The sequence below is a fragment of the Lissotriton vulgaris genome, chromosome 10, assembly GCF_964263255.1.
Source record: "Lissotriton vulgaris chromosome 10, aLisVul1.2, whole genome shotgun sequence".
Classification (NCBI taxonomy): domain Eukaryota; kingdom Metazoa; phylum Chordata; class Amphibia; order Caudata; family Salamandridae; genus Lissotriton; species Lissotriton vulgaris.
In genome coordinates, this window is record NC_141698.1 from 4,235,448 (window position 1) to 4,257,558 (window position 22,111).

Genomic DNA, 22,111 nt, shown 5'->3' on the forward strand with positions numbered 1-22,111 from the left:
TATCTTTTAACTTCTGTTAAACATTGTCATTACTGGCAGCCGCCACCCATTATTTCTTCGTGATGATACAATTAGCACCGTCACAGTCAAACAGACATGCAACCTGTAAACCATCGTCCTCCTCAGTATCATCGCAGTCTGATACATTGTCAAGTGGGCTTGTGACACATATTCAGCAGGAATGATCAGCCTTCTGGAGGAATGTTCCATTTTGATTTGTTACACTTGTAACTTAGCTACTCTGTGTGATGTCCTTCCTGATCCACTTCCTTCAAAAATGCTAACAAGAGGTTTGTGATCTGTACTCAACGAATAATACATTCTTTACACCCCAAAAAATGTCAATTTTAGTGACTGCCCAAAGACAAGCTAATAGCTCTCGTTCAGTTACTGAATATTTGGGCCCTGATCCCCTTTGTTTTCGTGATGCAAAGGCAATGGCTTCTTTTTGCCTGTTTCTGATTTCCGACTGAGTACCGCCTCTATCCAGCTTGACTCACATCAGTTGTTACAATGCTTTGTGATTTTTCGACAAATAACTGCAGGGTTCGATGCAAGTTCAAGTTCTTTCTTGATCTCTCTCATGCAGCTCTCACACTCATCATTCACTCAAATTCAGCATCCTCCTTTATCAATATCTGCAGAGGTTCCACTTTAACGGCATAGTTCTGTATGAATTCAGAATGGAATTCACACATCTCCAAGCAAGACGACAATTCCTCTTTGTTACACGGAGTGGGTGACTTTGTGATTGCTGTTATTAAGGGTGGGTATGGACGAATACCGTGCTCATCGATGAGGTGCCCAAGGTACTCCACTGTTCCTTTGAAAAATGTTCATTTGTTTTTCTGTAAAGTCAGACCGCTAACCTGAATTATTTGTAGCACTTGTATTAGTATGGATAAATGTTCCTCAATTGTCTTACTGTAAATCAGTATATCATCCTGAAATGTCCTTACACCATCCGTGCCCGCAAACATTTGTTTTGTTACACAGAAGATAGCAGATGCAGAACATAACCCAAAAAGTAATCTACAAAACTGGTACGCCCCTTCAGGATGAATTTGAGGATAAACTGGACTAAACTGAACTAAAATCCAGGGTCATAAACATTTTAGCTTGCTTCAATGTCATCCCCATTCAGTTTATCAAAGGTAACGGCTGACAGTCTGTTACTACATGAATGTTGTGTTGCCAAAGATCAATGCATAAGTGAATAGAGCCATTCTTTTTCTTTGCCATGACTACAGCTGAAAGCCCTGCTGAGGCGTTGACTGGTTGTATTATTCAACTGTCACGCCAATCCTTGAGTATGGCTTCAACTTTGGTTCTGGCTGATAAGGGTATTTTCCAGACAAAACTGGATGTGAATTAACTTTTATAATTATTTAGTGCTTGAAATCCCTTTAGCATCCTAGCTTCCCACAAAACACCTCCTTCTATTCTTCAAGAATAGTATCCAGCCTGTCCTCTTGGATACTAAACACAGCAGGTAGTTGACGTGGATTTATCATCATTCTCAGTTTTTGTTGTTCTAGCCATCCAATAATGTTCACATTGTAATCCACCACAAAGAGTTTTCTAAAACTACTTTTCTCGTTGAATGCCAGATCTATTTAAACGCTCAAGAGTTTAATTGTGTGGCCTCTATAAGCTCCAGAAACTATTCTGCTGGCTTCTAGTGGTGTTTTGCATTCCAGAACATTATGAGTGTCCTTTAGTATAGTCATTCTTGACCCGGTGTCAACGAGCATTTCAACCCTCTGTCCATTTACTTCGACACAGCCTCTAGGTTCATTCTTTCCTGCTTCCTTATGGCTGATGGCCACAAGTACACCAAATTTTCCATCAGCTCGTTCTCATCGGAAATTTCCTACAGTTTAAACTCTTCCACTGTGAATACTTTCTTGGTGTGCGTGGTTCTGAACACTTTGTAGAAATGCCCTTTCTTTGCACACCCCCTTACATATCTTCCTTAATGCTGGGCAATTTTTGATTGGATGATAAGTGGGTATTAGATCCACTGTGTCAACAAAAGAGGAGGGGGACCGGGAGCTAATTATGGTCCAGTGCCCGTGCTCCACGATCAAGTTGTCAAACCAAAAAAGAGGGTCACTGTTCCGTCGGTGGGGGTACAAAACAGTCACCCACTCACCAGCAAGAGAAGTAAAAGAAGTAGAGGAATAAGCAAGGGGGTAAACCTAGGTCTAGAACCCACTCTGCAGGGGGAAGGAAAAGTCTTGTCTTATGTTGCCCTCACACACTCCGAAGGATGTCATGCTTCATCATCGAGCGTTTGCTCATCGTCGGGCCGCCGGCCCTGCAATGCCCCAAGGGTCTCCCGAAGGGTCATTTTTAGCCGAGATCTTTTTGAGAACAGCCGTTAGATGAGTGCCGGTGTGTGGGGTGGGTCCTATGTGCATGGAGAAAGTGTATGTGAAGGATAAAAATGGCTAAGGGATACCAGAGAAGGGGTATCTTTATTGTGGCGGTACCCTTGTCATACTAAAAAAAAACGAAGGTTGTATTTTACTCCTGTGGGCAGTGATGTGCCCTTGGTAACTAAAAGGTCTGGTTGCAATGTTTCACACCTAGACGGTCATAAGGATCTGTGGTGCTTCCTCAGGACCAAGAATAAATAGTGAAGTGAAAAGTGCAAGTGAGTGGAGGGGTTCTGACCCTCAGTGCAGTCAGGGCGTTCGCTCGTCTCCCTGGCACAACCGGCAGCCGGCACACTGTGCCCACTCGGCGGCCACCCTTGCGGGGGCCTGTCCCATGGTAGAGGCATTGTCAGCCTCATGCGCATTGTGCGCGGTTTTATGTTTTCTATTGAGGCACACATTGAAGTCTATGATTTATACTTCATGTGTGTCTTGTTGTTTTTCTGTCTCCCTTTTTACTCCTAGGTCACATTAGGAGGGGATCAACTATTTAGTTGTAGCTGAGCTCACATTTTGGCTTCCATAATCCCCCTACCTTGGTTCCCCATTCACCAACACATTCTCTTTGTGCCTCACTCACCGGGTGATGCAAAGCTCTGGAGCAGCTCTCTTATGCAGAACCAAGATCTTCCACACACTCCTTGTTTCCGGCGTCTTTCAAGAGTAGGTGGACCAGTGCTCCACCTGAGATCCAAGGGGCATATTAACAAGGTGGTGATAAATACATTATAGCCGCTTTAGTGTCCGTTTTCGGACGCTAAGCGACGATAATTTTATCGCCGTATCAATAAGGCCACTTAGCGTTGGTTTTCAATGCTTAGAGACCTGATTTTTTTTCGCCTAGCCTCGCATCGTTAATGAGATGCAAGGTAGGCATGTGGTAGGCGTGTCTGGGAATACTTCAGGGAAATCTATCGCTAACGGGGCTTCGCGATATTAACAACGGGGCCCCGTCAGTGTTAGTGTTGCGATTTATATCGGTAACAGGGGCTTAACTCAGGAATTTAACGTCTGCTAAATTCCTGACTTAGGCATACCTGTAATGGGGGGTGGATTATGTGGCTAAAACCACAGGCCCTATCAACAAGGTTGGAATGGAAACCGGCATTGACCGAGTATCCCTAGCAGAGGCGAGTCGTCATTCAGACTGACGCCTGAACGCCACATTGTTGGTGCGCTGCGTGTATGGCCATTGATGCCTACACTTTAAATCCCGTACCTCGCTCTCACGCAGAGTGGAGAAAGTGCGGCCACCAGACAAAACCGAAAACGGGTAACAAGTTTTATTTTCAATTGTTAAAAACTAACATTGCGACTGGACCCCAATAAGGACCTCCACGACATACAACCCCGTGCCTGGCGCGACAACCTCCGCCAAAACCTAGAAGTGCAGGAAACCTCCCATGTGAGGCTTCTTACCTCGAACAACAGAGGCTTTATTTCATTCAGGCATGCTTTGTTTATTGTTAAAGTCCTGATGATGATCCCATGTATCTAGCTGAGCAATAGGGATCGAAACGTCGACACCCATGAGTGGGTTTACACTCACAATATTGTCAAATGAGATTGTGTACACTCCACTCCAGGCGACACTGCCATTGATCTTTAATTTATCTACAGTGCCCTGTTCTTGCTCCCTTCCTTTGCCTGAAAAACACCCCTTTCACCCTACTCCTATTTTTCCTTTTCCTTTGTCGGTATGGCACAGGCTTGTGTCATGTTATTTCATTTGTATTGTATATTGGATATTGTTTCTTGAGAATAAATTCCTTTCCCGGCTGGGTCAGGAAACCTTAAATCGTATAGTATTCCATTGTGTTCCTATACTGTATTGCATTTATGTTGAATAAGCTAGGCACCTTTGTTTTCTATAACGCTATCAACAAGGTTATCACCATTTTCAATGGAATATCGCTGGAAAATCTCCATGGCATTAAGCGTTGTTAATACAACGCTAACATGGAGATTACTGCTAGCGATAGCCGGCGATAGATTTCCTCACTCTAACAGCAGTCAGCGATAATTATTGCTGCCGCTTGTTAACATGCCCACAAGATCTTCCACACACTCCTTGCTTCACGTACCACAGGTCCACCTCTGAAGAGTACACGACCACTGCCCACCTGAGAACCTGGATCTTCCTCACAGCTCTTGCTTGAGGTACCACGGATCCGCCTCTCACTTCTCCCGCTTGAAACCAAAACATGGAATTCTCTGCCGCTGCCCCTTCGCAAATACCTGCAAAAATTCGCAAAAACTCACAGCCCAGTTGTTCTAAAAAATGGTAACCTGCCAAGAGAACACTAGAGTAATGAAGGCAAAGCTTTGGGCTCAGATGGAGGACATGATATAAAAATGGCCTCAACTACACCCCAGGATTCCCAGGAGGCGGGAAGGAAGCGGACTGGCTGCAGTAAGAGGGGAAGTGGGCCAGGAATGGTCAGTGTTGTGACACCCAAAGGGGCGAGCTAGGGGCGGGGAAAGAGCTGACTGGTGGGAAAGAGCCTTCCAGGGACCCAGAGAAGAACTGACGACCTCGGGGGCAACTCTTCAGCAATCCACTAACCCCACATATGTCCCTGCCTTTCTTCTGCCCTCTCTGCTGCACTGTGTGCCCCTCAGCACCTGAACGGGTGAGGGATGGGAGTGAGAGAGGTGGTGAGGTCTCGCGGCTGCTCTGCCAACCTTGGAACCAGCCTGGTGCTTTTGGGTCTTGGCACTCAAATGACAGTCATGTGATTCTGGACACATCCTTCCCCCGCTCAGCCTTCTGAAGGAGGCCACTTTGTTTCCACCCCTTGTTTGCTTTCATTGAAGTGAGTCCCCAGGAGAGTCTTTTCTCTGTTTCTGTTGTTGATGTACCCGAGCCAGGAATGGTAAAGCATGCTTTCAGTAATCCCTGACCTTGTAAACCCTCTGCACAGGCCACCCCCCCCCCCCACCAAGGAATACCCCCTGACCTTGTAAACTCTGCCTTCTCTCCACAGGCCACCCTGCATCCCCCCCACCAAGGAATACCCCCTGACCTTGTAAACTCTGCCTTCCCTCCACAGGACACCCTGCATCCCCCCACCAAGGAATACCCCCTGACCTTGTAAACTCTGCCTTCCCTCCACAGGCCACCCTGCATCCCCCCACCAAGGAATACCCCCTGACCTTGTAAACTCTGCCTTCCCTCCACAGGCCACCCTGCATCCCCCCACCAAGGAATACCCCCTGACCTTGTAAACTCTGCCTTCCCTCTGCACAGGCCACCCCCCCCCCCCCCCCACCAAGGAATACCCCCTGACCTTGTAAACTCTGCCTTCCCTCCACAGGCCACCCTGCATCCCCCCCACCAAGGAATACCCCCTGACCTTGTAAACTCTGCCTTCTCTCCACAGGCCACCCTGCATCCCCCCCACCAAGGAATACCCCCTGACCTTGTAAACTCTGCCTTCCCTCCACAGGCCACCCTGCATCCCCCCCACCAAGGAATACCCCCTGACCTTGTAAACTCTGCCTTCCCTCCACAGGCCACCCTGCATCCCCCCCACCAAGGAATACCCCCTGACCTTGTAAACTCTGCCTTCCCTCCACAGGCCACCCTGCATCCCCCCCACCAAGGAATACCCCCTGACCTTGTAAACTCTGCCTTCCCTCCACAGGCCACCCTGCATCCCCCCCACCAAGGAATACCCCCTGACCTTGTAAACTCTGCCTTCCCTCCACAGGCCACCCTGCATCCCCCCCACCAAGGAATACCCCCTGACCTTGTAAACTCTGCCTTCCCTCCACAGGCCACCCTGCATCCCCCCCACCAAGGAATACCCCCTGACCTTGTAAACTCTGCCTTCCCTCCACAGGCCACCCTGCATCCCCCCACCAAGGAATACCCCCTGACCTTGTAAACTCTGCCTTCCCTCCACAGGCCACCCCCCCCCCCCCCCCCACCAAGGAATACCCCCTGACCTTGTAAACTCTGCCTTCCCTCCACAGGCCACCCTGCATCCCCCCACCAAGGAATACCCCCTGACCTTGTAAACTCTGCCTTCTCTCCACAGGCCACCCTGCATCCCCCCCACCAAGGAATACCCCCTGACCTTGTAAACTCTGCCTTCCCTCCACAGGCCACCCTGCATCCCCCCCACCAAGGAATACCCCCTGACCTTGTAAACTCTGCCTTCCCTCCACAGGACACCCTGCATCCCCCCACCAAGGAATACCCCCTGACCTTGTAAACTCTGCCTTCCCTCCACAGGCCACCCTGCATCCCCCCACCAAGGAATACCCCCTGACCTTGTAAACTCTGCCTTCTCTCCACAGGCCACCCTGCATCCCCCCCACCAAGGAATACCCCCTGACCTTGTAAACTCTGCCTTCCCTCCACAGGCCACCCTGCATCCCCCCACCAAGGAATACCCCCTGACCTTGTAAACTCTGCCTTCCCTCCACAGGCCACCCTGCATCCCCCCACCAAGGAATACCCCCTGACCTTGTAAACTCTGCCTTCCCTCCACAGGCCACCCTGCATCCCCCCACCAAGGAATACCCCCTGACCTTGTAAACTCTGCCTTCTCTCCACAGGCCACCCTGCATCCCCCCCACCAAGGAATACCCCCTGACCTTGTAAACTCTGCCTTCCCTCCACAGGCCACCCTGCATCCCCCCCACAAAGGAATACCCCCTGACCTTGTAAACTCTGCCTTCCCTCCACAGGACACCCTGCATCCCCCCACCAAGGAATACCCCCTGACCTTGTAAACTCTGCCTTCCCTCCACAGGCCACCCTGCATCCCCCCACCAAGGAATACCCCCTGACCTTGTAAACTCTGCCTTCTCTCCACAGGCCACCCTGCATCCCCCCCACCAAGGAATACCCCCTGACCTTGTAAACTCTGCCTTCCCTCCACAGGCCACCCTGCATCCCCCCACCAAGGAATACCCCCTGACCTTGTAAACTCTGCCTTCCCTCCACAGGCCACCCTGCATCCCCCCACCAAGGAATACCCCCTGACCTTGTAAACTCTGCCTTCCCTCCACAGGCCACCCTGCATCCCCCCCACCAAGGAATACCCCCTGACCTTGTAAACTCTGCCTTCCCTCCACAGGCCACCCTGCATCCCCCCACCAAGGAATACCCCCTGACCTTGTAAACTCTGCCTTCCCTCCACAGGCCACCCTGCATCCCCCCCACCAAGGAATACCCCCTGACCTTGTAAACTCTGCCTTCCCTCCACAGGCCACCCTGCATCCCCCCACCAAGGAATACCCCCTGACCTTGTAAACTCTGCCTTCCCTCCACAGGCCACCCTGCATCCCCCCCACCAAGGAATACCCCCTGACCTTGTAAACTCTGCCTTCCCTCCACAGGCCACCCTGCATCCCCCCCACCAAGGAATACCCCCTGACCTTGTAAACTCTGCCTTCCCTCCACAGGCCACCCTGCATCCCCCCACCAAGGAATACCCCCTGACCTTGTAAACTCTGCCTTCCCTCCACAGGCCACCCTGCATCCCCCCCACCAAGGAATACCCCCTGACCTTGTAAACTCTGCCTTCCCTCCACAGGCCACCCTGCATCCCCCCCACCAAGGAATACCCCCTGACCTTGTAAACTCTGCCTTCCCTCCACAGGCCACCCTGCATCCCCCCCACCAAGGAATACCCCCTGACCTTGTAAACTCTGCCTTCTCTCCACAGGCCACCCTGCATCCCCCCACCAAGGAATACCCCCTGACCTTGTAAACTCTGCCTTCCCTCCACAGGCCACCCTGCATCCCCCCCACCAAGGAATACCCCCTGACCTTGTAAACTCTGCCTTCCCTCCACAGGCCACCCTGCATCCCCCCCACCAAGGAATACCCCCTGACCTTGTAAACTCTGCCTTCTCTCCACAGGCCACCCTGCACCCCCCCACCAAGGAATACCCCCTGACCTTGTAAACTCTGCCTTCTCTCCACAGGCCACCCTGCATCCCCCCCACCAAGGAATACCCCCTGACCTTGTAAACTCTGCCTTCCCTCCACAGGACACCCTGCATCCCCCCACCAAGGAATACCCCCTGACCTTGTAAACTCTGCCTTCCCTCCACAGGCCACCCTGCATCCCCCCACCAAGGAATACCCCCTGACCTTGTAAACTCTGCCTTCCCTCCACAGGCCACCCTGCATCCCCCCACCAAGGAATACCCCCTGACCTTGTAAACTCTGCCTTCCCTCTGCACAGGCCACCCCCCCCCCCCCCCCACCAAGGAATACCCCCTGACCTTGTAAACTCTGCCTTCCCTCCACAGGCCACCCTGCATCCCCCCCACCAAGGAATACCCCCTGACCTTGTAAACTCTGCCTTCTCTCCACAGGCCACCCTGCATCCCCCCCACCAAGGAATACCCCCTGACCTTGTAAACTCTGCCTTCCCTCCACAGGCCACCCTGCATCCCCCCCACCAAGGAATACCCCCTGACCTTGTAAACTCTGCCTTCCCTCCACAGGCCACCCTGCATCCCCCCCACCAAGGAATACCCCCTGACCTTGTAAACTCTGCCTTCCCTCCACAGGCCACCCTGCATCCCCCCCACCAAGGAATACCCCCTGACCTTGTAAACTCTGCCTTCCCTCCACAGGCCACCCTGCATCCCCCCCACCAAGGAATACCCCCTGACCTTGTAAACTCTGCCTTCCCTCCACAGGCCACCCTGCATCCCCCCCACCAAGGAATACCCCCTGACCTTGTAAACTCTGCCTTCCCTCCACAGGCCACCCTGCATCCCCCCCACCAAGGAATACCCCCTGACCTTGTAAACTCTGCCTTCCCTCCACAGGCCACCCTGCATCCCCCCACCAAGGAATACCCCCTGACCTTGTAAACTCTGCCTTCCCTCCACAGGCCACCCTGCATCCCCCCACCAAGGAATACCCCCTGACCTTGTAAACTCTGCCTTCCCTCTGCACAGGCCACCCCCCCCCCCCCCCCCCCCACCAAGGAATACCCCCTGACCTTGTAAACTCTGCCTTCCCTCCACAGGCCACCCTGCATCCCCCCCACCAAGGAATACCCCCTGACCTTGTAAACTCTGCCTTCTCTCCACAGGCCACCCTGCATCCCCCCCACCAAGGAATACCCCCTGACCTTGTAAACTCTGCCTTCCCTCCACAGGCCACCCTGCATCCCCCCCACCAAGGAATACCCCCTGACCTTGTAAACTCTGCCTTCCCTCCACAGGCCACCCTGCATCCCCCCCACCAAGGAATACCCCCTGACCTTGTAAACTCTGCCTTCCCTCCACAGGCCACCCTGCATCCCCCCCACCAAGGAATACCCCCTGACCTTGTAAACTCTGCCTTCCCTCCACAGGCCACCCTGCATCCCCCCCACCAAGGAATACCCCCTGACCTTGTAAACTCTGCCTTCCCTCCACAGGCCACCCTGCATCCCCCCCACCAAGGAATACCCCCTGACCTTGTAAACTCTGCCTTCCCTCCACAGGCCACCCTGCATCCCCCCCACCAAGGAATACCCCCTGACCTTGTAAACTCTGCCTTCCCTCCACAGGCCACCCTGCATCCCCCCACCAAGGAATACCCCCTGACCTTGTAAACTCTGCCTTCCCTCCACAGGCCACCCCCCCCCCCCCCCACCAAGGAATACCCCCTGACCTTGTAAACTCTGCCTTCCCTCCACAGGCCACCCTGCATCCCCCCACCAAGGAATACCCCCTGACCTTGTAAACTCTGCCTTCTCTCCACAGGCCACCCTGCATCCCCCCCACCAAGGAATACCCCCTGACCTTGTAAACTCTGCCTTCCCTCCACAGGCCACCCTGCATCCCCCCCACCAAGGAATACCCCCTGACCTTGTAAACTCTGCCTTCCCTCCACAGGACACCCTGCATCCCCCCACCAAGGAATACCCCCTGACCTTGTAAACTCTGCCTTCCCTCCACAGGCCACCCTGCATCCCCCCACCAAGGAATACCCCCTGACCTTGTAAACTCTGCCTTCTCTCCACAGGCCACCCTGCATCCCCCCCACCAAGGAATACCCCCTGACCTTGTAAACTCTGCCTTCCCTCCACAGGCCACCCTGCATCCCCCCACCAAGGAATACCCCCTGACCTTGTAAACTCTGCCTTCCCTCCACAGGCCACCCTGCATCCCCCCACCAAGGAATACCCCCTGACCTTGTAAACTCTGCCTTCCCTCCACAGGCCACCCTGCATCCCCCCACCAAGGAATACCCCCTGACCTTGTAAACTCTGCCTTCTCTCCACAGGCCACCCTGCATCCCCCCCACCAAGGAATACCCCTGACCTTGTAAACTCTGCCTTCCCTCCACAGGCCACCCTGCATCCCCCCCACAAAGGAATACCCCCTGACCTTGTAAACTCTGCCTTCCCTCCACAGGACACCCTGCATCCCCCCACCAAGGAATACCCCCTGACCTTGTAAACTCTGCCTTCCCTCCACAGGCCACCCTGCATCCCCCCACCAAGGAATACCCCCTGACCTTGTAAACTCTGCCTTCTCTCCACAGGCCACCCTGCATCCCCCCCACCAAGGAATACCCCCTGACCTTGTAAACTCTGCCTTCCCTCCACAGGCCACCCTGCATCCCCCCACCAAGGAATACCCCCTGACCTTGTAAACTCTGCCTTCCCTCCACAGGCCACCCTGCATCCCCCCACCAAGGAATACCCCCTGACCTTGTAAACTCTGCCTTCCCTCCACAGGCCACCCTGCATCCCCCCCACCAAGGAATACCCCCTGACCTTGTAAACTCTGCCTTCCCTCCACAGGCCACCCTGCATCCCCCCACCAAGGAATACCCCCTGACCTTGTAAACTCTGCCTTCCCTCCACAGGCCACCTTGCATCCCCCCCACCAAGGAATACCCCCTGACCTTGTAAACTCTGCCTTCCCTCCACAGGCCACCCTGCATCCCCCCACCAAGGAATACCCCCTGACCTTGTAAACTCTGCCTTCCCTCCACAGGCCACCCTGCATCCCCCCCACCAAGGAATACCCCCTGACCTTGTAAACTCTGCCTTCCCTCCACAGGCCACCCTGCATCCCCCCCACCAAGGAATACCCCCTGACCTTGTAAACTCTGCCTTCCCTCCACAGGCCACCCTGCATCCCCCCACCAAGGAATACCCCCTGACCTTGTAAACTCTGCCTTCCCTCCACAGGCCACCCTGCATCCCCCCCACCAAGGAATACCCCCTGACCTTGTAAACTCTGCCTTCCCTCCACAGGCCACCCTGCATCCCCCCCACCAAGGAATACCCCCTGACCTTGTAAACTCTGCCTTCCCTCCACAGGCCACCCTGCATCCCCCCCACCAAGGAATACCCCCTGACCTTGTAAACTCTGCCTTCTCTCCACAGGCCACCCTGCATCCCCCCCACCAAGGAATACCCCCTGACCTTGTAAACTCTGCCTTCCCTCCACAGGCCACCCTGCATCCCCCCCACCAAGGAATACCCCCTGACCTTGTAAACTCTGCCTTCCCTCCACAGGCCACCCTGCATCCCCCCCACCAAGGAATACCCCCTGACCTTGTAAACTCTGCCTTCTCTCCACAGGCCACCCTGCACCCCCCCACCAAGGAATACCCCCTGACCTTGTAAACTCTGCCTTCTCTCCACAGGCCACCCTGCATCCCCCCCACCAAGGAATACCCCCTGACCTTGTAAACTCTGCCTTCCCTCCACAGGACACCCTGCATCCCCCCACCAAGGAATACCCCCTGACCTTGTAAACTCTGCCTTCCCTCCACAGGCCACCCTGCATCCCCCCACCAAGGAATACCCCCTGACCTTGTAAACTCTGCCTTCCCTCCACAGGCCACCCTGCATCCCCCCACCAAGGAATACCCCCTGACCTTGTAAACTCTGCCTTCCCTCTGCACAGGCCACCCCCCCCCCCCCCCCCACCAAGGAATACCCCCTGACCTTGTAAACTCTGCCTTCCCTCCACAGGCCACCCTGCATCCCCCCCACCAAGGAATACCCCCTGACCTTGTAAACTCTGCCTTCTCTCCACAGGCCACCCTGCATCCCCCCCACCAAGGAATACCCCCTGACCTTGTAAACTCTGCCTTCCCTCCACAGGCCACCCTGCATCCCCCCCACCAAGGAATACCCCCTGACCTTGTAAACTCTGCCTTCCCTCCACAGGCCACCCTGCATCCCCCCCACCAAGGAATACCCCCTGACCTTGTAAACTCTGCCTTCCCTCCACAGGCCACCCTGCATCCCCCCCACCAAGGAATACCCCCTGACCTTGTAAACTCTGCCTTCCCTCCACAGGCCACCCTGCATCCCCCCCACCAAGGAATACCCCCTGACCTTGTAAACTCTGCCTTCCCTCCACAGGCCACCCTGCATCCCCCCCACCAAGGAATACCCCCTGACCTTGTAAACTCTGCCTTCCCTCCACAGGCCACCCTGCATCCCCCCCACCAAGGAATACCCCCTGACCTTGTAAACTCTGCCTTCCCTCCACAGGCCACCCTGCATCCCCCCACCAAGGAATACCCCCTGACCTTGTAAACTCTGCCTTCCCTCCACAGGCCACCCCCCCCCCCCCCCACCAAGGAATACCCCCTGACCTTGTAAACTCTGCCTTCCCTCCACAGGCCACCCTGCATCCCCCCACCAAGGAATACCCCCTGACCTTGTAAACTCTGCCTTCTCTCCACAGGCCACCCTGCATCCCCCCCACCAAGGAATACCCCCTGACCTTGTAAACTCTGCCTTCCCTCCACAGGCCACCCTGCATCCCCCCCACCAAGGAATACCCCCTGACCTTGTAAACTCTGCCTTCCCTCCACAGGACACCCTGCATCCCCCCACCAAGGAATACCCCCTGACCTTGTAACTCTGCCTTCCCTCCACAGGCCACCCTGCATCCCCCCACCAAGGAATACCCCCTGACCTTGTAAACTCTGCCTTCTCTCCACAGGCCACCCTGCATCCCCCCCACCAAGGAATACCCCCTGACCTTGTAAACTCTGCCTTCCCTCCACAGGCCACCCTGCATCCCCCCACCAAGGAATACCCCCTGACCTTGTAAACTCTGCCTTCCCTCCACAGGCCACCCTGCATCCCCCCACCAAGGAATACCCCCTGACCTTGTAAACTCTGCCTTCCCTCCACAGGCCACCCTGCATCCCCCCACCAAGGAATACCCCCTGACCTTGTAAACTCTGCCTTCCTCTCCACAGGCCACCCTGCATCCCCCCCACCAAGGAATACCCCCTGACCTTGTAAACTCTGCCTTCCCTCCACAGGCCACCCTGCATCCCCCCCACCAAGGAATACCCCCTGACCTTGTAAACTCTGCCTTCCCTCCACAGGCCACCCTGCATCCCCCCACCAAGGAATACCCCCTGACCTTGTAAACTCTGCCTTCCCTCCACAGGCCACCCTGCATCCCCCCACCAAGGAATACCCCCTGACCTTGTAAACTCTGCCTTCCCTCCACAGGCCACCCTGCATCCCCCCCACCAAGGAATACCCCCTGACCTTGTAAACTCTGCCTTCCCTCCACAGGCCACCCTGCATCCCCCCACCAAGGAATACCCCCTGACCTTGTAAACTCTGCCTTCCCTCCACAGGCCACCCTGCATCCCCCCCACCAAGGAATACCCCCTGACCTTGTAAACTCTGCCTTCCCTCCACAGGCCACCCTGCATCCCCCCCACCAAGGAATACCCCCTGACCTTGTAAACTCTGCCTTCCCTCCACAGGCCACCCTGCATCCCCCCACCAAGGAATACCCCCTGACCTTGTAAACTCTGCCTTCCCTCCACAGGCCACCCTGCATCCCCCCCACCAAGGAATACCCCCTGACCTTGTAAACTCTGCCTTCCCTCCACAGGCCACCCTGCATCCCCCCACCAAGGAATACCCCCTGACCTTGTAAACTCTGCCTTCCCTCCACAGGCCACCCTGCATCCCCCCCACCAAGGAATACCCCCTGACCTTGTAAACTCTGCCTTCCCTCCACAGGCCACCCTGCATCCCCCCCACCAAGGAATACCCCCTGACCTTGTAAACTCTGCCTTCCCTCCACAGGCCACCCTGCATCCCCCCCACCAAGGAATACCCCCTGACCTTGTAAACTCTGCCTTCCCTCCACAGGCCACCCTGCATCCCCCCCACCAAGGAATACCCCCTGACCTTGTAAACTCTGCCTTCCCTCCACAGGCCACCCTGCATCCCCCCCACCAAGGAATACCCCCTGACCTTGTAAACTCTGCCTTCCCTCCACAGGCCACCCTGCATCCCCCCCACCAAGGAATACCCCCTGACCTTGTAAACTCTGCCTTCTCTCCACAGGCCACCCTGCATCCCCCCCACCAAGGAATACCCCCTGACCTTGTAAACTCTGCCTTCCCTCCACAGGCCACCCTGCATCCCCCCACCAAGGAATACCCCCTGACCTTGTAAACTCTGCCTTCCCTCCACAGGCCACCCTGCATCCCCCCCACCAAGGAATACCCCCTGACCTTGTAAACTCTGCCTTCCCTCCACAGGCCACCCTGCATCCCCCCCACCAAGGAATACCCCCTGACCTTGTAAACTCTGCCTTCTCTCCACAGGCCACCCTGCATCCCCCCCACCAAGGAATACCCCCTGACCTTGTAAACTCTGCCTTCCCTCCACAGGCCACCCTGCATCCCCCCACCAAGGAATACCCCCTGACCTTGTAAACTCTGCCTTCCCTCCACAGGCCACCCTGCATCCCCCCACCAAGGAATACCCCCTGACCTTGTAAACTCTGCCTTCCCTCCTCCACAGGCCACCCTGCATCCCCCCCACCAAGGAATACCCCCTGACCTTGTAAACTCTGCCTTCCCTCCACAGGCCACCCTGCATCCCCCCCACCAAGGAATACCCCCTGACCTTGTAAACTCTGCCTTCCCTCCACAGGCCACCCTGCATCCCCCCCACCAAGGAATACCCCCTGACCTTGTAAACTCTGCCTTCCCTCCACAGGCCACCCTGCATCCCCCCCACCAAGGAATACCCCCTGACCTTGTAAACTCTGCCTTCCCTCCACAGGCCACCCTGCATCCCCCCCACCAAGGAATACCCCCTGACCTTGTAAACTCTGCCTTCCCTCCACAGGCCACCCTGCATCCCCCCCACCAAGGAATACCCCCTGACCTTGTAAACTCTGCCTTCCCTCCACAGGCCACCCTGCATCCCCCCCACCAAGGAATACCCCCTGACCTTGTAAACTCTGCCTTCCCTCCACAGGCCACCCTGCATCCCCCCCACCAAGGAATACCCCCTGACCTTGTAAACTCTGCCTTCCCTCCACAGGCCACCCTGCATCCCCCCCACCAAGGAATACCCCCTGACCTTGTAAACTCTGCCTTCCCTCCACAGGCCACCCTGCATCCCCCCCACCAAGGAATACCCCCTGACCTTGTAAACTCTGCCTTCCCTCCACAGGCCACCCTGCATCCCCCCCACCAAGGAATACCCCCTGACCTTGTAAACTCTGCCTTCCCTCCACAGGCCACCCTGCATCCCCCCCACCAAGGAATACCCCCTGACCTTGTAAACTCTGCCTTCCCTCCACAGGCCACCCTGCATCCCCCCCACCAAGGAATACCCCCTGACCTTGTAAACTCTGCCTTCCCTCCACAGGCCACCCTGCATCCCCCCCACCAAGGAATACCCCCTGACCTTGTAAACTCTGCCTTCCCTCCACAGGCCACCCTGCATCCCCCCCACCAAGGAATACCCCCTGACCTTGTAAACTCTGCCTTCCCTCCACAGGCCACCCTGCATCCCCCCCACCAAGGAATACCCCCTGACCTTGTAAACTCTGCCTTCCCTCCACAGGCCACCCTGCATCCCCCCCACCAAGGAATACCCCCTGACCTTGTAAACTCTGCCTTCCCTCCACAGGCCACCCTGCATCCCCCCCACCAAGGAATACCCCCTGACCTTGTAAACTCTGCCTTCCCTCCACAGGCCACCCTGCATCCCCCCCACCAAGGAATACCCCCTGACCTTGTAAACTCTGCCTTCCCTCCACAGGCCACCCTGCATCCCCCCCACCAAGGAATACCCCCTGACCTTGTAAACTCTGCCTTCCCTCCACAGGCCACCCTGCATCCCCCCCACCAAGGAATACCCCCTGACCTTGTAAACTCTGCCTTCCCTCCACAGGCCACCCTGCATCCCCCCCACCAAGGAATACCCCCTGACCTTGTAAACTCTGCCTTCCCTCCACAGGCCACCCTGCATCCCCCCCACCAAGGAATACCCCCTGACCTTGTAAACTCTGCCTTCCCTCCACAGGCCACCCTGCATCCCCCCCACCAAGGAATACCCCCTGACCTTGTAAACTCTGCCTTCCCTCCACAGGCCACCCTGCATCCCCCCCACCAAGGAATACCCCCTGACCTTGTAAACTCTGCCTTCCCTCCACAGGCCACCCTGCATCCCCCCCACCAAGGAATACCCCCTGACCTTGTAAACTCTGCCTTCCCTCCACAGGCCACCCTGCATCCCCCCCACCAAGGAATACCCCCTGACCTTGTAAACTCTGCCTTCCCTCCACAGGCCACCCTGCATCCCCCCCACCAAGGAATACCCCCTGACCTTGTAAACTCTGCCTTCCCTCCACAGGCCACCCTGCATCCCCCCCACCAAGGAATACCCCCTGACCTTGTAAACTCTGCCTTCCCTCCACAGGCCACCCTGCATCCCCCCCACCAAGGAATACCCCCTGACCTTGTAAACTCTGCCTTCCCTCCACAGGCCACCCTGCATCCCCCCCACCAAGGAATACCCCCTGACCTTGTAAACTCTGCCTTCCCTCCACAGGCCACCCTGCATCCCCCCCACCAAGGAATACCCCCTGACCTTGTAAACTCTGCCTTCCCTCCACAGGCCACCCTGCATCCCCCCCACCAAGGAATACCCCCTGACCTTGTAAACTCTGCCTTCCCTCCACAGGCCACCCTGCATCCCCCCCACCAAGGAATACCCCCTGACCTTGTAAACTCTGCCTTCCCTCCACAGGCCACCCTGCATCCCCCCCACCAAGGAATACCCCCTGACCTTGTAAACTCTGCCTTCCCTCCACAGGCCACCCTGCATCCCCCCCACCAAGGAATACCCCCTGACCTTGTAAACTCTGCCTTCCCTCCACAGGCCACCCTGCATCCCCCCCACCAAGGAATACCCCCTGACCTTGTAAACTCTGCCTTCCCTCCACAGGCCACCCTGCATCCCCCCCACCAAGGAATACCCCCTGACCTTGTAAACTCTGCCTTCCCTCCACAGGCCACCCTGCATCCCCCCCACCAAGGAATACCCCCTGACCTTGTAAACTCTGCCTTCCCTCCACAGGCCACCCTGCATCCCCCCCACCAAGGAATACCCCCTGACCTTGTAAACTCTGCCTTCCCTCCACAGGCCACCCTGCATCCCCCCCACCAAGGAATACCCCCTGACCTTGTAAACTCTGCCTTCCCTCCACAGGCCACCCTGCATCCCCCCCACCAAGGAATACCCCCTGACCTTGTAAACTCTGCCTTCCCTCCACAGGCCACCCTGCATCCCCCCCACCAAGGAATACCCCCTGACCTTGTAAACTCTGCCTTCCCTCCACAGGCCACCCTGCATCCCCCCCACCAAGGAATACCCCCTGACCTTGTAAACTCTGCCTTCCCTCCACAGGCCACCCTGCATCCCCCCCACCAAGGAATACCCCCTGACCTTGTAAACTCTGCCTTCCCTCCACAGGCCACCCTGCATCCCCCCCACCAAGGAATACCCCCTGACCTTGTAAACTCTGCCTTCCCTCCACAGGCCACCCTGCATCCCCCCCACCAAGGAATACCCCCTGACCTTGTAAACTCTGCCTTCCCTCCACAGGCCACCCTGCATCCCCCCCACCAAGGAATACCCCCTGACCTTGTAAACTCTGCCTTCCCTCCACAGGCCACCCTGCATCCCCCCCACCAAGGAATACCCCCTGACCTTGTAAACTCTGCCTTCCCTCCACAGGCCACCCTGCATCCCCCCCACCAAGGAATACCCCCTGACCTTGTAAACTCTGCCTTCCCTCCACAGGCCACCCTGCATCCCCCCCACCAAGGAATACCCCCTGACCTTGTAAACTCTGCCTTCCCTCCACAGGCCACCCTGCATCCCCCCCACCAAGGAATACCCCCTGACCTTGTAAACTCTGCCTTCCCTCCACAGGCCACCCTGCATCCCCCCCACCAAGGAATACCCCCTGACCTTGTAAACTCTGCCTTCCCTCCACAGGCCACCCTGCATCCCCCCCACCAAGGAATACCCCCTGACCTTGTAAACTCTGCCTTCCCTCCACAGGCCACCCTGCATCCCCCCCACCAAGGAATACCCCCTGACCTTGTAAACTCTGCCTTCCCTCCACAGGCCACCCTGCATCCCCCCCACCAAGGAATACCCCCTGACCTTGTAAACTCTGCCTTCCCTCCACAGGCCACCCTGCATCCCCCCCACCAAGGAATACCCCCTGACCTTGTAAACTCTGCCTTCCCTCCACAGGCCACCCTGCATCCCCCCCACCAAGGAATACCCCCTGACCTTGTAAACTCTGCCTTCCCTCCACAGGCCACCCTGCATCCCCCCCACCAAGGAATACCCCCTGACCTTGTAAACTCTGCCTTCCCTCCACAGGCCACCCTGCATCCCCCCCACCAAGGAATACCCCCTGACCTTGTAAACTCTGCCTTCCCTCCACAGGCCACCCTGCATCCCCCCCACCAAGGAATACCCCCTGACCTTGTAAACTCTGCCTTCCCTCCACAGGCCACCCTGCATCCCCCCCACCAAGGAATACCCCCTGACCTTGTAAACTCTGCCTTCCCTCCACAGGCCACCCTGCATCCCCCCCACCAAGGAATACCCCCTGACCTTGTAAACTCTGCCTTCCCTCCACAGGCCACCCTGCATCCCCCCCACCAAGGAATACCCCCTGACCTTGTAAACTCTGCCTTCCCTCCACAGGCCACCCTGCATCCCCCCCACCAAGGAATACCCCCTGACCTTGTAAACTCTGCCTTCCCTCCACAGGCCACCCTGCATCCCCCCCACCAAGGAATACCCCCTGACCTTGTAAACTCTGCCTTCCCTCCACAGGCCACCCTGCATCCCCCCCACCAAGGAATACCCCCTGACCTTGTAAACTCTGCCTTCTCTCCACAGGCCATCCTGCATCCCCCCCACCAAGGAATACCCCCTGACCTTGTAAACTCTGCCTTCCCTCCACAGGCCACCCTGCATCCCCCCCACCAAGGAATACCCCCTGACCTTGTAAACTCTGCCTTCCCTCCACAGGCCATCCTGCATCCCCCCCACCAAGGAATACCCCCTGACCTTGTAAACTCTGCCTTCCCTCCACAGGCCACCCTGCATCCCCCCCACCAAGGAATACCCCCTGACCTTGTAAACTCTGCCTTCCCTCCACAGGCCACCCTGCATCCCCCCCACCAAGGAATACCCCCTGACCTTGTAAACTCTGCCTTCCCTCCACAGGCCACCCTGCATCCCCCCCACCAAGGAATACCCCCTGACCTTGTAAACTCTGCCTTCCCTCCACAGGCCACCCTGCATCCCCCCCACCAAGGAATACCCCCTGACCTTGTAAACTCTGCCTTCCCTCCACAGGCCACCCTGCATCCCCCCCACCAAGGAATACCCCCTGACCTTGTAAACTCTGCCTTCTCTCCACAGGCCATCCTGCAGTCCCCCTCCAAGCAGCTCACCCTGAGTGAGATTTACAACCGGCTCAGCGAGATGTTCGCCTACTTCAGAGAGAACAAGACCACCTGGAAGGTGAGTGCCTGGAGGACACTAGAAGCAGGCTGTAGGCGCTATGGGAGGGAAGGTGCTCCGGACGCCAGGGAGAACTCTTCAAAACCTGCACAGAGAGGGCCAGATGGCGTGATAGGCACGGGCTACTGGGCGCCAGGCGCTAGAGAGGGGCTGAGCGGCCACAGGTAGAAATCTTTAGACCATTAGTTGGTGGGGATTAGGGCACAGCGCTAGAAGAAAGCCCTAAGTTCTGAGGCGCTACATGAGGGGAGCATCTATCTCCACGTGGGTCCAGGCGACCACTAAGGAGAACCAAGTAACATCTCGAAGATAATGGCTAAACACTGGCCGTGCGGCACCAGGGCGCTAGAGGTTGGGCCTGGCTCCAGAAGGGACGTGTGGGAAAGGGAGAAAGATTTCAAACCCTGGAATGGGAGGGCCAGGATAGAGCGCTAGACATCGGCCCTCTGAGGTCAGCACTAAAGGAGAGAACCACATACAACAAAGAGAAACCTGTTCACCAGGGGCCAGAATAGGGTGTGGAAAGACCTTAGGGTGTCGAAGCGCTTAAGAAGAGGAGCCGCTCTAGGGAGCCAGAGGAACCTTAGGGGAAACTCTGAAAACCTGGAAGGTCCGGACTGGACAGGGAGGTAGCTGCAGACCTCAGGGTATTGAGGCGCTAAAGAAAAGGGCGCAGAGAGGACCCAATAGTCAGAGGAAGGGAGGGCCCCTGGAGGCTGATATTCGGGGGCGGTGCCATTTTCTCTAATGTGTAGTGCAGATACTGCACCTTACCAAAGGATCTCTTCGCAGCGCTTTATTAGTTAGTAGTAAATGAATACAAAGAGCAAACAAGGTGATTGAATGTGACTCTTTAAGGATGGATGGATGGATGGATGGATAGGGCATTTGTTTGAGATTCATAAATATTCACTGAAAGAAAACAAAGGTTAAAGCAACGTTATAGTTAGGTGAAAATTTCAGTGGCGACCTAACATTCTAAACTATAAAAAACACAATAAATTCACCAGTTTTAGTTATCTACGTGCCCCCCTCCCAGGCCTTTGCAGCCCTGGAGACGCCATACCCCTTGGCCAAAACATACTGTTAGAGGGGAGGGGTACGCACAACCCCATACGCCGGGGCCTTCCTTTACTTAATAAGACGATGGGGCACACGACCCTCCAGAGCCACGATGGGCCCTGGGGGCCACTTCCCTAGGGCCTACTTTTGTTTTTATAAAGTGGAGGAGGGTCTCTAGTATCCCATTTGCCCAGACGCCCACGGGCAAACGTATGCGCTTTATAAATTGTATTAATAAATAAATAAATAAATAGCAGGGGCAGGTAAACAAAAGGCTGCTCCCACCCACTACCCGGGAGCACATTTGCTGTCTCTGGCCCATGTTCCTGCGGGTCCTGGGCTTCCCGGGGCCCAGTGTATAAGCCGGCCCCAGGGGATGGGGTCTCCGAAGCCTATGCAAGGTCGAGGAGGGGATTGCATGCCGCCCCCTCCTTTTTTAAAAGAAGTGTCCCTGGGAGATTGGGTTCCTGGGACTGTAATTGGCCCAGGGAGTGGTGGACACGCACCCTCCTATCTTATGTTTAAACTTTGGTTGTGGGGGTTGGAAGCCCCCTACCCTTTAATTTTGACTGTGGCCCAGCCACCATTTTATTTTGTTTTTAAATGCTGCAATCCTGTGGGATTGCAGCTTTTATTTTTGTATTATTATTTTGGCCTTGGAGTGTTCCCACAGGGCCTCAGTGGGCAAGGTATCCCTACCCTGCCTACCTTATATTATAATTTTTTTAATTAAACTCAGGACCTGGGACTATGCGGCTGAGTCCTGTAATG

General features: G+C 56.0%; 1 protein-coding gene across 1 annotated transcript in view; it reads left to right on the forward strand.

Annotated features, from left to right (window-relative positions):
• Positions 1–22,111, forward strand: part of LOC147684285 (forkhead box protein P3-like) — a 123,142-nt gene that overhangs the window by 93,257 nt on the left and 7,774 nt on the right. The window contains exon 10 of the mRNA XM_086940153.1: positions 20,177–20,278. Within this exon, the coding sequence (XP_086796279.1) occupies positions 20,177–20,278 (102 nt within the window). The remainder of the gene's footprint in view (positions 1–20,176; positions 20,279–22,111) is intronic.